This window comes from Chrysemys picta, chromosome 8 (genome assembly GCF_011386835.1).
Source record: "Chrysemys picta bellii isolate R12L10 chromosome 8, ASM1138683v2, whole genome shotgun sequence".
Taxonomy (NCBI): domain Eukaryota; kingdom Metazoa; phylum Chordata; order Testudines; family Emydidae; genus Chrysemys; species Chrysemys picta.
This window is the reverse complement of record NC_088798.1, coordinates 6,040,935-6,057,962: the sequence shown is the minus strand read 5'-3', so window position 1 is coordinate 6,057,962 and position 17,028 is coordinate 6,040,935. Positions and strand designations below refer to the sequence as shown.

At 45.7% G+C, this 17,028-nt stretch overlaps 1 protein-coding gene across 1 annotated transcript in view; it reads right to left on the bottom strand.

Annotated features, from left to right (window-relative positions):
* Window positions 1-1,921: 1,921 nt before the first annotated feature.
* Window positions 1,922-17,028, bottom strand: part of LOC101945503 (cytochrome P450 4B1-like) — a 53,002-nt gene continuing 37,895 nt past the window's right edge. The window contains exons 20-24 of the mRNA XM_065556032.1: window positions 16,088-16,278; window positions 14,261-14,394; window positions 9,445-9,509; window positions 8,648-8,730; window positions 1,922-3,659 (exon numbers count right to left, since the gene is read on the bottom strand). Of these exons, the coding sequence (XP_065412104.1) occupies window positions 3,491-3,659; window positions 8,648-8,730; window positions 9,445-9,509; window positions 14,261-14,394; window positions 16,088-16,278 (642 nt within the window). The 3' untranslated portion in view covers window positions 1,922-3,490. The remainder of the gene's footprint in view (window positions 3,660-8,647; window positions 8,731-9,444; window positions 9,510-14,260; window positions 14,395-16,087; window positions 16,279-17,028) is intronic.

Here is a 17,028-nt window from a genome sequence, read left to right as displayed (position 1 = left end):
ACTGGTTAGTGCAGTCAGTCCTCAGGCAAGGATCTCCTGGGCAGTATTTTCCCCTCAGAGCACCAGTCTGCTCCCTTCCACTACCTACCCCCTCTGAGCCGCTCTGCTCTGCTTCTCCTTTTAAGCTCTGCCTCCAGTCTGTGCAGGCTTTGCAGGTGTGGCTGGTCACGGCCGCTTGGGCTTACATTAGCTTCATGGAACGTTAGCGCTTTATGCAACAACCCTTCCACCAGCCGACCTAAGAGAGGCCCAGCTCTTGTTGCAAGAGAACTGGCCAGGGATAGGGTTGACATTGCCTTGCTCAGTGAACGAAGGTCAATTGGCAGAGATGGGTGCAGGATACACATTCTTCTGGGGGGGTTGCCCAGCCTCAGAGCCAGGACAACTGTATGTTGGCTTTACCATTAGCAACTCCATTGCTTGCAAGCTTAGATGTCTACCTAAAGGCATAAGTGATCATCCAATGGTTTTGTAGTTGCCATTGAAACATAAGCGGTACGTTACCACCATCAGCGCTTATGCTCCTACCATGACGAATGCTGAAAACGAGAAAGAAAAGTTCTGTGGCGACTTAGACAAACTCATCGTGCCTACATCGGCATCAGAAAAACTGATTATCCTAGGGAGGCTTTAATGCGAGGGTTGGCAGTAATATCTGCTGGCCTGTCATTGCACAGCATGAGACTGGGGGTCTCCCAGAGCACGAGTCCAGTAGGGCTGTGTCTACACTGGAAAGCAATATGGCCTGAAACCTGGGTCCCATCTTGACTTAGGCTCTGGCCCTCCACCCCCATGGGGTGTTCATATCCTGAGTCTGAGCTCTGAGCGTGATTTGTGTATAGATGGAAGGAGGGTTTGGCTCGAGCCTGAGTTCGAACCCTGGGCTTACATGGCAGTGTAGACACACACTAAAACAACATTAATTAACCCTCACACCCAGGGTGAGACTTAAGCATACATTCCTGGGTTTGGGGGGTATTTAGAACAGGGGGTTTTGGTTCTGGCCCACTATAAAAATAAGGTCCATTGGTGCATGGTGGACCCTGATCAAGTTTCAGATCTGCGGTTTGTCTGTTTTACTGATGGGTAAACTGAGGCACTCAGACACTGGATTCATCTATATTAAGTCCAGTAGGAGTGTCGGATCATTTGCTCTGATCTCCTGTATAATACAGGCGATAGTGTTTTACCCAGGAATTCCTGCAATGGAGGGAATCGTCCTTCCCAGCTATGTACATAGACACTAGTGAGGATGATAGACTTGTTGTTGAACAGGGGTGACCTTTGTAAGATTGCTTACACAGTAAAAAAAAATATCTCTGAACTTGCCCTCTAGTACACGCAGTGCTCTGATGGCTTATTGAAGCAAATCGGTCACATTCCTCAATGAGTGTGTTTTACCAGATCAGCTACTTCACTGACCTCTTGCATTAAAGCCCCAGGGAGGTATACTGAAATTCTACAAACATACAGAGCCACATTAGGTGTACGCACCCTGTTTGCACCAGGGTTGAATTGGGCCTACAGTGGAAAGAGCAATGAAATATTTAGCGGTTCCTTGCGTCCTGTTCTTGTTTCAGTATAAATTGTGAGGTTATCAGGAGGAATATTTCTATAGCCTCGCAGACAGAAAGGGCCAAAAACTGAGCTGAAGATCTGACTCAAAATGTGCTGCATTTACAACTCTTTACCCCCATAAGGGCCAGAAATGTACTTCTAATTGGAAGATGACCTGTTTTCCAAAGCATACAGAAAACTCCACACTACACTCAGAGCCTTGGAGTGAGCAAGAAAACTGATCCATCAGTTACTGAACGTAGCAGCTACCCATCTAGTTGGCTTCTGAGAGCGTGAATCTGGATACATTTATATTTAGAAGCCTAATCTGCTAATAAGATGGAATGCAGATATTTTTTAATGCTCACTACTTAATTTATTCATCATTGACACAGCTGTGAAATCTCAAGATAATTTAGATACAAACAAGTTGATAAAAGGGGTTACACTTGAATTTAATCCTTACAAACATTGATTAAATTGCTTGCTGGGTCGTTGGGATGCCTGATCTGCCACACACAATTTTGCTCTACGGTGTACAGTCGAAAGTTGCGCCGCTTTGACTATGCCACTACAGGTAAAGTGGGACAACATCCCTCCCTTGTGTGGATGCAGCTATATGGGTATAAATGTGCTCTGTACCAGTATAGCTATTTCTGTATGGGATGGGAAGAACTATATGGGTATAAGGCACCTTAATAATGGTGTCAATGCATCCACATTAGGGCTTTTACTGGTATAAGACCAGCAGTGAAAATCACACCCCTCCCCGACATGGTTATTCCTGTAGAACTGTTCAGTGCAGACCAGGATTTGCACTCTCCTTCATTGAGTTAGCTGAAGGGCTGGATCAGGCCGTCCCATGGCAACAGATCAGCCGTTGCAGTGCCCTGAACGGAAGGCAGGGGAAGATTAAAGAGAGGCAACTTTTGTGCAACGAACCTGCCATTGATTTACGTCCTATCTAGAATCATGTGAAGTGTCCAGTGCCCAAGCAGCCCACCTGGGTCCCGATCCCTGATTGGGGCTTCTAGGCACTCATGTAAATAAACAATAACGATCATTACCGCTATGTAGGGCTTCTTCCTATTAAACGTAGCATCGCCTGGGGCGCAGTGTGGAGGCACACTACTCCAGCAGGAATTGCAGAGCACTCCCGTCCCTTGGTGGACTTACTGCAGTACCCTTTCTGAGGTACACCAGTACAACTCCCTACCTACTCGTCTCGCTCCCTCAGAGGAAGTGGTCCCTGCACAGGGGCTGGAAATCTGGCAGGCCTGTGTGCAGAGCGTAAAAGAGGAAAGAAAATCTCCTTATGCTCCATCCCTCCTTCACCCCTTGTGTCAGAATCTAGCCCCACTGCAAATCTCTGAGAGCTGGGACGCTGTCCTCTCTCTCTTCTGTACAATGCTGAGCCCTTGCTAAACTATTATGATGATCAATAAAAATACACAGCTGCATCTCTATGGCCCTTCCACCCCCAATAATTGTTTAGTTAATCACAAAGACGAGTTAGCAGGGATACATCTGCAGAGATAAAACACAGCCTTTCTTTTGACTAGAACTGACTGGGAAAATTTCGACAGAAATTGTTGCTTTGGACAGAATTTTGGTTTGAAAAAAAATCTATCAATGTTTTTTGATACCGGAACAGTTTTAGATTTGTTTATTTCAGAACGACTTTTCGTTTAGCCTTTTATTTTAAAGTCAAAATCAGAGCAAAAATTTTGATAATCTCGGATGATTTTTTAAAATTCATTTTGTGGGAAATTGTGAAATTCTGTTGTTTCCATTGCAATTCTGAATGAAAACGTTTTGAAATCACAGAATTTCCCGTGAAAGGGGAATTTCAGTTCCCACCCAGCTCTAGTTATTCAATCAAATTTAGATTAAACTCTGTCATGTATCACATCCTGTCCCAGTGATTTAAGTGTCACTGGAGTTTCTTCAGGTGCAGGTGAATCCCGTTCTTGGAGCGCAGGACGATCTGAGGTATTTTGATGGGGGGCTTGGCTGGATCAGGGGAGAGTTCAAAGCGCAGCAGAGTCAGCGCGAGAGCCACCTTCATCTCGTTCATGGCAAACTGCTGCCCGATGCAGTTCCTGAGCGGAGAGAAGCGACAAATATTTCCTCTCTAAAGTTACCAAAGCCACTTCACATAGTAAACCGAGCACAAGAGGCGGCCACTGAAATTGTTACCGGGATTCACTTCTATTGAGTGGTTAGTAGAAAGGGCTGGAAAATGGAAATTCCTTCCCACAAGAAAATTTTGCATTTTTGTCATTTTTTTCATCTCAAATAAGCCTGGAGATGTGACAGCCTGAGGAATCTCTAAGGTGCCACAAAGACTCCTCATTGTTTTTTTTAGTATAAAGACCAGGTCGGAAGCCAGTTTAAAGTGGCAAAGAGCCATCGACTTTTCTATGTGGATTGAGATTGGCTAAGCATCGGCTTTCTACCTGTATTTGTTTCGGATAAACTGAGCAGTGACGCTGGTTGGGATTTTCCCACTGGACTGATTTTCCAACAGAAAATGCAGTCTTAGCAAAAATGAAATTTTCCTCAAGAACATTTCCAATTTTGTGGGAAAATTTTGAGGAAAAACTAAATGAAAACTCCTGTAAGCCAGGCAGGCAGCGTGGGGAGACTGGCGAGCATTCGTTTAGATGTTCCAAAGGAAAATTTCAGTTTTGAAGAAATTGCCTCTTCTGTCAGAAAATTATTCCAACGGAAAATTCCTCACCAGCTCTACTGGATAGTTCATCAGAAACAAACATAGGCAGCGGGCTGGTGTGAATCAGTATAGATTCAGTGAAGTTGATGAAACTATGCCATCTACACTGGCTGGGAATCTGGACCCTGTGGTGGAAGGGGAGAGAGCAATGAGCAGCACCTAACGGTGTATCTCTTGGCTGATTTCTAATAAAACAAAAGGTTTGTTCTTTTGTTGCAGGTGTAAGCAGAGTCAGGATGAGCTCTACCCTGACATCTGGTGGTGAATTATGGCGAGTGTGGAAAAGAACTCAAGGGGCTGATCTTGTTTGCATAGGCACACCCACTCGCCTGGCATGAAACAACAGCAACTCAAAGTGGTTACTTTGGCTGGTGTGGGATCCCCAGTTTTCTCTGTTATTGGGGCAGAAGAATAAAGTTTTGTTACCCTGATTCTGTGAATCAAGGCCAGTGAAACTTTTGTATGACAGAAGGACTGAGTGAGTCCTTCACCATTACCTAAGTAGCACTTGCTTGACAAGGGGCATGGGTTACAAAACCCAGTGAATGGAGAGAGGATGGGGACAGATATTTGTACTTGATGGGATGGGCCCCTCTCTGAGGGGTTGAAACACCAATTGCACTACCTTCTCCTCTCTCCACTGTTGAATATCAGAGCTAACTTTGATTCCATTAGAAGTCTAGTTACAGACTGCTGAGCTGAATTCACTTTGGGCCAATGGTGCACTAGCACTGCGGCTCCCCTACTGTGCGCTGAAATTGCTAAGAGCTGAAATCACAAAAGAACTGATATCACTGAGGCTGTGTTAACTAGTGGGGGAGCCTGAAGCTATATTGCTAAGCGGCTGGTGGAGCAGCTAGCAGAGTGGAGCCTTCGGGGACGGTTGGAGTGGAGCTGAGCGACTCACAGGTCGGTGAGCGGAGCGGAACCTTGTGGGAGCGGCCCAAGGGACGGCTGAAGTGGAGCAGAGCTGAGCGGCTCACAGGTTGGTGAGCAGAGTGGAGCAGCTGCCAGAGCAGTTCGTGGGACGGCGGGAGCAGCTCACGGGACAGCTGGTGGAGTGGAGCGGCTCGTGGTGAAGGCTGCGACGGAACCCCGTCGGCCTCGGATCACGTAAGGTGCCCCTTAACACCCTGCGTGCCCCCCCCCGAACTCTGGGGCTGCACTGACCAGGGACAGAGACTTTGGGGGGTTCTTGGACTTTTGGGACTTTGGTGATCTTTGGGTCGCTGGTTTCAAGAACCCAAGGGAAAGGACACAGCCCAACTTGCTGGGGTGGGTTTTTTGCTCATGGTTTGTGTTATGAATTCTGTTTGTGGTGTTTTCCCAATTTAATGCTGATGTCGTTTACCTCATGTTATTAAACATTTTCTGTTAGACTCAGACTCTGTGCTTGCGAGAGGGGAAGTATTGCCTCTTAGAGGCACCCAGGGGGTGGTATGTAATTGTCCCAGGTCACTGGGTGGGGGCTCGAGCCGGTTTTGCATTGCGTTATTGAAACGGAACCCCTAGATACAGAACCCGGCCCTTGTTGCTGCCAACTTAGATGGGCAGAAGGGTTACACAGGCATTAGTCAAGGAAGAAGGATTCTAGACACAGGTGACAATTACATATACAGTCCTGCTGTGAATACAGCAGGAAAGCTGCCACCTCCTCTCTCCATAGTGAAGAATATGTACAGGGTAGTTCTTCACAAGTCACGAGTTTGGCCAGGACTAGAGTCAGGTAACACCAGAATCTTAAGCCCTCTAGTGAATTTCAGCTCCCGGGGTAAGGGGGGTAGAAAGGGAAAGCCTGTGATTGGCTGCTTTCCCCACTGCCCCACTTCTTGGGGAAGAGCAGCCAACCAGACCAGCTGCAGGAAGAAGGCAGAGCTCTCCTCTTAGTAGCTGACATTGTTTTCACGGGATGAGCAGAAAAATCCCAGCAGCTCAGGGCTGCTCCCCCCTCTCCTGCTTGCGAACAACAGGGTTGGCTCCTCCCAGCCTCCCCCCCTGCCTGCCACGCCCAGCCCTGAAAGGGGAGAGGGGACCTTGCTGCAGTCCTTCCAAGCCTGGGAGAGGAGGTTGAGGAACTGAAGCTGCAGGAGGAGCAGAAGGGAGGCTGGGAACGGACCGAATTGATGAGAAGGCAAGATTTGGGGAGGGATAGCTCAGTGGTTTGAGCATTGGCCTGCTAAACCCAGGGTTGTGAGTTCAATCCTTGAGGGGGCCACTTGGGGATCTGGGGCAAAAATCAGTACTTGGTCCTGCTAGTGAAGGCAGGGGGCTGGACTCGATGACCTTTCAAGGTCCCTTCCAGTTCTAGGAGATGGGATATCTCCATTAATTTATTTATTTATTTATTTAAGGAGGCAGTGGGGTGGGGGGCAGAATTGATTGCTTGGCAGGGGGATGGATAGAGTTCTAGGTAGGAACAACTGCAGCAGAGACCAATATCACCTTAATAAACCTGGAGGCGTTGGCCACACTAATTGTCACCCAAACACTGGGGTGAGCACGGGGAGTTCACACATCAAAAAACACAATACAATCTGGAAAAAAACCCTCATGATTTCTGAGCCCACCTCATGGTGGTTTGGGTCTGATTCATGATTTTGTAATCTCTAGGGTTGGAAATACTGCTGGTATTTCTAACAGTATCCCTTATGCTGATGCATTTGAAGAACGGAGTATGAGCTGATGCTGTGATGGCCCCACTGAAATGCAGGAAATGGTAGTGCTGTCCTTAGAAACTGGATGTTGATTTGAGAGCCAGCAGGATGGTGGGTTTCCTCTTGCTGGATTTTCTCCATTTGGACGGGATGACATGGTTGCACTAACCCCTTTTTTTCATAGGCCTGGTCCCCACTAAATCCCCACTTCGGACTAAAGTACGCAAATTCAGCTACGTTAATAACGTAGCTGAATTCGAAGTACCTTAGTCCGAACTTACCGCAGTTCCAGACGCGGCAGGAGGCTCCCCCGTCGATGCCGCGTACTCCTCTCGCGGAGCTGGAGTACCGGCGTCGACGGCGAGCACTTCCGGGATCGATCCGGGATCGATTTATCGCGTCTTAACCAGATGCGATAAATCGATCCCAGAACATTGATATTTAAATACTGTGATCAAATCACCCTTTAATTTTCTCTTTATTAAGCTAAATACATTGAGTTCCTTGAGTCCATCACTATAAGGCAGGTTTTCTAATCCTTTAATCATTCTTGTAGCTCTTCTCTGAACTCTTTCCAATTTAAAAAACAAAACAAAAAACTTACTTCTTGAATAGTGGGCACCAGAACTGGACACAGTATTCCAGTGCCACAGAGAGAGGTCCAATAACTTCTCTACACCTACTCGAGATTCCCTGGTTTATGCATCCCTTTTATGGCCCCAGCATCACACTGGGAGCTCTTGTTCAGCTGATTATCCACCCGGCCCCTAAATCTTTTTCAGAGTCACAGCTTCCCAGCATGGAGTCCACCACTCTGTAAGTATGGCCTACATTCTCTGTTCCCAGATGCAGACATTTACATTTAGCCCGATTAAAACTATATTATTCGCTTGCACCCAGATTACGATCTAGATCAATTTGAATCAAGTAGGAGCATTCTATTGCAATATTTTCTTACCTGTTTGGTCCTTAGTAGTAATATCAGAGCAACTTGCAATCATTAATGGAATTTATCCTCACAATATGTGTGTTTTACAGACCTGGCCCAGAGGAGACTGGCTGGCCCAAGGTCCCACAGCACATCAGTGGGTAAGCCAGGCATAGATCCCAAGTCTCCAGACTTACAGCAGTGCCCCTGTCCACTAGACCACCCCATGTCCTAATAACTAATATTATTGTGCAATAGAGCCTACAATGTACTAGACACTTGGCAAGATAAACAACAAAGGACAGTCCCTTCCCCCAAAGAGTTGACAAACAAAGAAGCAGACAGAGGCCCGGGCAGGAAAATAACAAAATAATTTTCTATACCAATCAACAAAGTTCCCTACAGGCAGCACAGCAAAAAGTGGGACGTAACAGTGGAGAGAAGCAGGGGCCTTGCCGATGAGTTCAAGGTCAAACCATGTATAGGGGACCACATTGAAGATGCTATGGAGGTATTGCTCCAACATGCTGTGCATTTAAACAGACATAAGCCTGAGCTGGATCCAGGTTCAAGAGTTTCCACAGTTAGGGGATGTTTGATATGGCACATGGCAAAGACAAAAGGTGAAATTCTATTCCCCTTGAAGTCAATGGCAAAATTCCCATTGACTTCACGGGAACCAGAATGTCACCCCAAGGTGGGAGTGATTCATCAGTGTCCAGCGAAGAGGATTTTATTTAACTAAAGCGACGTATAGAATTCAATATACTCCACCTGGGTCCAGCTGCAAAAGGCAGAAAAGCATAGGAATGGCGTCCCGCTGAGTTCTCTGGTGAGAATCTCAAAGGGTCGAAGACCTGCAAAGAATAGTAAAGACACGTAGTTCTGAAACTATTGCTTGGTTTGGCAACCGAGCTTAGCTAGTAAGGGCCAGATTCCACTCTCAGTTACCCTTGCATAAGCCCACTAAAGGCAAGTAAACGGCCTTATCTTAATGCCATAGGGCAATGTGTACCAATGGTTTGGGAAGGGAGAAGGGACACAATTTCCATCACAATCTCTCTCCATAGCTAACACCTTGTATTAGTATCTGGCTCCCAGCTTACAGAAGAGAAATGGGCCCATACAGAAGATCCTTGAGAGATCTACAAACTTCCCAAAATGAAGATGGGTGGGTGTGGCCCAAACAAATATGGGAGGAGTCAGGGCAATGAAAGGTATTGCGTCAGCTTTAGGATTTGGCCCAATTCATGGGTGAACTTGGTTCTCTCTCCACCCTTAATTAAAAATTCACATAGAAACAAAATTTAGTTTTGTCTGGACCTCCCATTATCCACAGGTCTTCACATATCCCCTACAATCTACAGTTAAGTGGAGTCCTCATACAGCATGAACACTGTGTTATCTACATACTTCTAGTGAAAAAATGCTCATCTACCCAAGAAAAGGGCCTGCTTGCTGCTTCCTGTGCACATAGGAACTTCTTGTTGATTCAACAAGTGAGTCTGCACGAGGAATAGCTATACCACCTCCAAAAATATCTTATCAGTCTCAAGTAAAAAAAGAAGTACCTCTGGATCATGCCAGACTGTGGGGTTTCTGTGAAGACCATAAATATTCAGAGAAACCAGGGAGCCTGTTAAGAATGAGAGAAATACATCATCATAAGACAGGAAAAACATGTCCTAGACCATGGTGTTCTCTCCATCTACCCTTGTGGAATCCTGTAAACCTAGATTAGTAACAACTCTACTTTTGAAGTCCTGCCACCCATGTTTTTATTGAGTAACAGAGTTCCATCAGGGAACCACCCCATTCTTTTTCATAGATTCATAGATTCATAGATTCTAGGACTGGAAGGGACCTCGAGAGGTCATCGAGTCCAGTCCCCTGCCCGCATGGCAGGACCAAATACTGTCTAGACCATCCCTGATAGACATTTATCTAACCTACTCTTAAATATCTCTAGAGATAGAGATTCCACAACCTCCCTAAGCAATTTATTCCAGTGTTTAACCACCCTGACAGTTAGGAACTTTTTCCTAATGTCCAACCTAGACCTCCCTTGCTGCAGTTTAAACCCATTGCTTCTGGTTCTATCCTTAGAGGCTAAGGTGAACAAGTTTTCTCCCTCCTCCTTATGACACCCTTTTAAATACCTGAAAACTGCTATCATGTCCCCTCTCAGTCTTCTCCTTTCCAAACTAAACAAACCCAATTCTTTCAGCCTTCCTTCATAGGTCATGTTTTCAAGACCTTTAATCATTCTTGTTGCTCTTCTCTGGACCCTTTCCAATTTCTCCACATCTTTTTAAAAATGCGGTGCCCAGAACTGGACACAATACTCCAGCTGAGGCCTAACCAGAGCAGAGTAGAGCGGAAGAATGACTTCTCGTGTCTTGCTCACAACACACCTGTTAATACATCCCAGAATCATGTTTGCTTTTTTTGCAACAGCATCACACTGTTGACTCATATTTAGCTTGTGGTCCACTATAACCCCTAGATCCCTTTCTGCCGTACTCCTTCCTAGACAGTCTCTTCCCATTCTGTATGTGTGAAACTGATTTTTCCTTCCTAAGTGGAGCACTTTGCATTTGTCTTTGTTAAACTTCATCCTGTTTAACTCAGACCATTTCTCCAATTTGTCCAGATCATTTTGAATTATGACCCTGTCCTCCAAAGTAGTTGCAATCCCTCTCAGTTCGGTATCATCCGCAAACTTAATAAGCGTACTTTCTATGCCAATATCTAAGTCGTTGATGAAGATATTGAACAGCGCCGGTCCCAAAACAGACCCCTGCGGTACCCCACTCGTTATGCCTTTCCAGCAGGATTGGGAACCATTAATAACAACTCTCTGAGTACGGTTATCCAGCCAGGTATGCACCCACCTTATAGTAGCCCCATCTAAATTGTATTTGCCTAGTTTATCGATAAGAATATCATGCGAGACCGTATCAAATGCCTTACTAAAGTCTAGGTATACCACATCCACAGCTTCACCCTTATCCACAAGGCTCGTTATCCTATCAAACAAAGCTATCCGATTGGTTTGACATGATTTGTTCTTCACAAATCCATGCTGGCTGTTCCCTATCACCTTACCACCTTCCAAGTGTTTGCAGATGATTTCCTTAATTACTTGCTCCATTATCTTCCCTGGCACAGAAGTTAAACTAACTGGTCTGTAGTTTCCTGGGTTGTTTTTATTTCCCTTTTTATAGATGGGCACTATATTTGCCCTTTTCCAGTCTTCTGGAATCTCTCCCGTCTCCCATGACTTTCCAAAGATAATAGCTAGAGGCTCAGATACCTCCTCTATTAGCTCCTTGAGTATTCTAGGATGCATTCCATCAGGCCCTGGTGACTTGCAGGCATCTAACTTTTCTAAGTGATTTTTAACTTGTTCTTTTTTTATTTTATCTTCTAAATCTACCCCCTTCCCATTAGCATTCACTATGTTAGGCATTCCTTCAGACTTCTCGGTGAAGACCGAAACAAAGAAGTCATTAAGCATCTCTGCCATTTCCAAGTTTCCTGTTACTGTTTCTCCCTCTTCACTAAGCAGTGGGCCTACCCTGTCTTTGGTCTTCCTCTTGCTTCCAATGTATTGATAAAAAGTCTTCTTGTTTCCCTTTATTCCCGTAGCTAGTTTGAGCTCATTTTGTGCCTTTGCCTTTCTAATCTTGCCCCTGCATTCCTGTGTTGTTTGCCTATATTCATCCTTTGTAATCTGTCCTAGTTTCCATTTTTTATATGACTCCTTTTTATTTTTTAGATCATGCAAGATCTCGTGGTTAAGCCAAGGTGGTCTTTTGCCACATTTTCTATCTTTCCTAACCAGCAGAATAGCTTGCTTTTGGGCCCTTAATAGTGTCCCTTTGAAAAACTGCCAACTCTCCTCAGTTGTTTTTCCCCTCAATCTTGATTCCCATGGGACCTTATCTATCAGCTCTCTGAGCTTACCAAAATCTGCCTTCCTGAAATCCATTGTCTCTATTTTGCTGTTCTCCCTTCTACCCTTCCTTAGAATTGCAAACTCTATGATTTCATGATCACTTTCACCCAGGCTGCCTTCTACTTTCAAATTCTCAACGAGTTCCTCCCTATTTGTTAAAATCAAGTCTAGAACAGCTTCCCCCCTAATAGCTTTCTCAACCTTCTGAAATAAAAAGTTGTCTGCAATGCAGTCCAAGAATTTGTTGGATAGTCTGTGCCCCGCTGTGTTATTTTCCCAACATATATCCGGATAGTTGAAGTCCCCCATCACCACCAAATCTTGGGCTTTGGATGATTTTGTTAGTTGCTTAAAAAAAGCCTCATCCACCTCTTCTACCTGGTTAGGTGGCCTGTAGTAGACTCCTAGCATGACACCTCCCTTGTTTTTTACCCCTTTTAGCCTAACCCAGAGACTCTCAACACTTCCATCTCCTATGTCCATCTCTACCTCAGTCCAAGTGTGTACATTTTTAATATATAAGGCAACACCTCCTCCCTTTTTCCCCTGTCTATCCTTCCTGAGCAAGCTGTACCCATCCACACCAACATTCCAATCATGTGTATTATCCCACCAAGTTTCAGTGATGCCAACAATGTCATAGTTGTATTTATTTATTTATTAGTACTTCCAATTCTTCCTGCTTATTCCCCATACTTCTCGCATTTGTATATAGGCATCTAAGATACTGGTTTGATCTTTCCTCCCAGTTTTGTCCTGACCCTCCTTTCTCTCTGCCAATATAGCCCACACTCCCTCTCGTTTCCGACCCATATCCCCGGTCTCCATGTTCCCCACTTACCTGTGGGCTTTGCTCACCTGTCCCCGTCGAACGTAGTTTAAAGCCCTCCTCACTAAGTTAGCCTTTACTGACTAATAAAACAAAAATTGGCCAAAAATGTCAAAGAATTTCTACAGAAGGTGAAGAAAGTCACTTCAGGTAAGCATCAGGAGAAGGGAAAATGTTGAGGGGGGGGTGGGAAGTCCCCAAAGATGTGAGAGATGAAAGAGTCCTGGTGGATGTGCTCCACGTCCTTATCAATGCAAGGTTTTTCCTTGTGGTTTGTTCTCCTGCTCTTTGTCTTATCTGCTTTTAAATGAGTCCAGTGTTGGGGCCTCCACCTTTTACCTTTGAAGACGGTGGAACAACTTCTACACCACACCACTAGGAATTTACTCTTGGTATTTATTTGTGTAGCTTTAGTGTTGAGGAGCCCCAAACATGGCCCAGGACCCCATTGTGCTAGGTCGTGCCCCAATGAACTTACAATCTAAGTATAAGACAAGAGACAAAGATGGAATCAGACAGACTGATGGGGGAGTTCACAGAAGTAACATTCATCAGCATGACAGGCAGCTGTCTCAGCACATCAGCAGCCTAGTTGTGAAATTTGATGGTTCCTCCCAAGTGTGAGGGGCAGCATGGGAGAAAGCATAAGATGCTTGTTGGAAAATTTAACAAGTGGGCCATGGAGGCTGATTTCATGGGCGGGCTGGAGGTGCGGGTTGACCTTTTGATACTGAACGAGCGATGATAGCTAGGGGTGAGGAATGCGATGGGTCATGAAGGGCCTACCAAGTGAAGACAAGTAGCTTATGTTTGATCCAATAGAGGAGAGGGAGCCAGTGGAGGGACAGAAAGGGGGATGAAGAGGTCAAAGTGACTTTGGTCAAAGGTTGGGAAAATAACCTTTGCAGCAGCATTTTGAATGCATACCAGTGGGGCAAGATTGCATTGTTCAAGGCCGGAGAAAAGGATGTTGTCATGACATGCGAGATAATGAGAGCATGGGCTACAGTTTTAGCTGTGTGGCTGGGTAGGAAAGTCCAGATTTTAGAGCCATTATGCAGAAACAATCTGCAACACTTAGACATAGTCCTGTCTCTAGGTCTCACAACCAGGCTGAGTAAAGATGAAGCCCAAGTTACAGGCCTCAGTGATGGGTAACAGGGTGGCCAAGAAAGGAGGTAGCAAAGATGGTTTTGGAGGGAAGAGTAAGAGTCTGTTTTGTCTATGTTGAGCTTGAGCTGATGGCTAGACATCCACAAGGAGATGTCAGAGACAGGCAGAGATTTCTGTTTGGACAGAAGGAGACGGAACTGGAGTGGAGAGGCAGATCTATGAATAGTCCACACGGAGATGGTAGTTGAATTTGCATTTGTGGATGTTCTTGATATTTAGCCTAAATCAAGTATCAAACAATTACTCCTAATAATAGTCCCTGTGTCTCCCTAAACAATTCCCCCTCCTCCTTTCATTCTCTGTCTATAAAATGCTTTTGGAATCAGAGGCAGTATACAAGTAAGAGACATGAGCATCACTGCCATTGATGTACAGGCACACAGCAGCCTAATTAGCATTTAAAGAGGAGATAGACTAAGCAGACCTTTTGGTAAGGTACGTCCATCAGCAAATGTTACAGGTGCACCGAGTTCTCGTGCTACGACAGTTATCGGAGGGTAAAGACGAAGAGTCTCTTTGATGCACATGGTGGTGTAGGTCATCTTCCCCAAGTCATCCCTGAAAGGAACCAGAAGCAGAGATTGGGGACAACTGACAATGGCCAAAAAGATATTGTTCATATTTTCTACAGAGATTCACCGGCAGGCAGAGTTGTGACCTGGAAAATAGAAAACTGAAAGGTGAATGTTATAACCAGTAAGTCAAGCAGATTGTAAGCAGATGGGAGTTCTCAGTGCAACAGCCAAGGAGGAGGGAGAGCGGTGGGGAGGCCCTGCTTATGAACGCCAAGTAGAGGAGGAAGAGTTCTCGCTCTGGTTTTATAAGCGAAGGGGGTGCTGTACTCTGCCCGGCTCCCTTAGGATAAAAGGAGCTGAAAGGCGAAGGGTGATTAGAATGGACACACTTAGGCAACCTTCTCTACCTCTCCATCTATAATATACAGAGTTATTAGGGCTCAAGGCAAGAAGGGACCATTAGATCATCTAGTCTGACCTCCTATATATCACAGACCATTAAATTTCACCCTGGTCCCTCTGAACTGAGCCTGGTTGTTCCCAATAGTTTATGTTTGACTAAAGCATATCTTCCAAAAAGACATCCAACCTTGATACGAAGACATCAAGAGATAGAGACTCCACCACTTCTTCTCATTCTTTATTCCAATGGCCAATCACCCTCACTTTTTAAAATGTGTCCATTTTCTAATTGCAGTATGTCTGGCTTCAACTTCTAGTCACTGGCTCTTGTTATGTCTTTCCCCACTAGATTAAAGAGCTCTTTAGTACCTGGTATTTTCTCCCCATGAGAGACACTGTAATCAGGTCACCTTTCAATCCTCTTTTTGATAAACTAAACAGATTGGGGGGTAGAGGGAATCGATCTAAGTTACGCAACTTCAGCTACGTGGTGTCTTCACCGCGGTGAGTCCACAGCTGCGGCTCCCCCGTCGACTCTCCCTGCGCCTCTCTCCGAGCTGGAGTACAGGAGACCACAGGAGAGTGCTCGGGGGTTGATTTATCGCGAAATCAACCCCTGAGGGATCGATCGCTGCCCGCCGATCCAGCGGGTAGTGTACACATACCCTAAGTCTCTCATTGTAAGGCATTTTCTCCAGCCCTTGAAGTGTTTTGGTGTCTCTTTTTAGCACCCTTTCCAACTTTTCAACAACCTTTTTAAAACATGGAGACTGGAACTGGATGCAGTAGAGGGTGACCAGATGTCCTGATTTTATAGGGACAGTCCCGAGTTTTGGGTCTTTTTCTCATATAGGCTTCTATTACCCCCCACCCACTGTCCTGATTTTTCACACTTGCTGTCTGGTCGCCCTAATGCAGCATTCCAGAATCTGTCTCACCAATGGTCTATGCAGAGATGGGACAGGTGTCTCATGTCAAGCTGCAAACGCCATTCTGTTTTGTGAATGCGATTTTGACTGTAATCTGCCATGTGCCCTCTGGTTTGTACTGTGGCCTCCATCTTGAGCTGGGCCACCCAGGAAGTGTTGGGAGAAATCCTTACATCCATCACAGGGGCTAAAAATGGGAAATCATCAAGAATCATCAACCTTGATGGTCCTCCATTCAAGTGGGTTCACCCCAGAACAAAAGGCTGCCCGAAGTCCAGGAGAACTAGCTTTCCCAGTTGGGAAGTGGGGTGTAGGGGGAGAGACAACTGGGGTTAATAAACTGATCACCTGATAGGGGGTTCAAAGTTATTTGGGAGGTGACTTGAAAGGAAAATAAGTTCTCACCATTGAACAGTATCTCTGTCTCCCAGAATCTCCTTGATCTCTTCCCTGCATCTCTCCTGGTGCTCTGGGTGCAGGGCCAGGCAGTACAAGAGCCAGGAGATCCCACTGGCCGTGGTATCGTGACCCGCAAACATAAACGTGTCCACCTCGGCACGTAGGTCTTCATCAGAGAATCCAGCTCTGTTTTCATCCTAACAACACATGGCTTCTATCAGGTTTCATGGGCATTCCCAGGAAAGAGACATGAGGTTTCCTGCTTATCAGAGCTTAAGTGACCAACATGTTAGAAAGGAAACCCTGGAGCATTGATCCCAGTGGGACAGACCTTCCCTATAGCTTGGGGAGAAACATAAGGAACCCCGCATGTGCAATGAACTCCTGTATGCAGACAGGTACAGCTGCAGTCCTTGCTGTCCCTCGAATGCAGATACTGCTTCCTGCTTGCTCCCTCTGGAGGACAAGAAACCTCGTGGAGGGAGGATGAGTGGTAAGGAGGAAGCTGGGATGTGCTTGTCCCCTCCCCCTTCACTAGCCCGTGGAAAGGGCGTGATGCACCAAGGGAGACACATGGCATCTCTTAGAAGGGATACAGCAATGGACTTACTAGTACCCCATGCACAGTGCAGCAGCGGGTGGAAATTTCTCTTTCCTCCTGGAGCTTCCCCAGCCTAACACAAAGCTGTGCTTCAATGGTACTCACAGTCGTGCGTAATTACATTGCCACCCAGTCATTGCTGAGTCAAAACGAGGAGCCTGGTGGCACCTTAAAGACTAACATATGTGCCACCGGACTCCTCGTTGTCTTTGTGGATACAGACTAACACGGCTACCCCCTGATACTTGAGTTAAAATGATCATTTCTATAAAACGATCACTCTTTCGATCTACAGGAGTCTGCTTATGTCTTGCTACTGACTATACTTTACGTAAACGGGACTAGG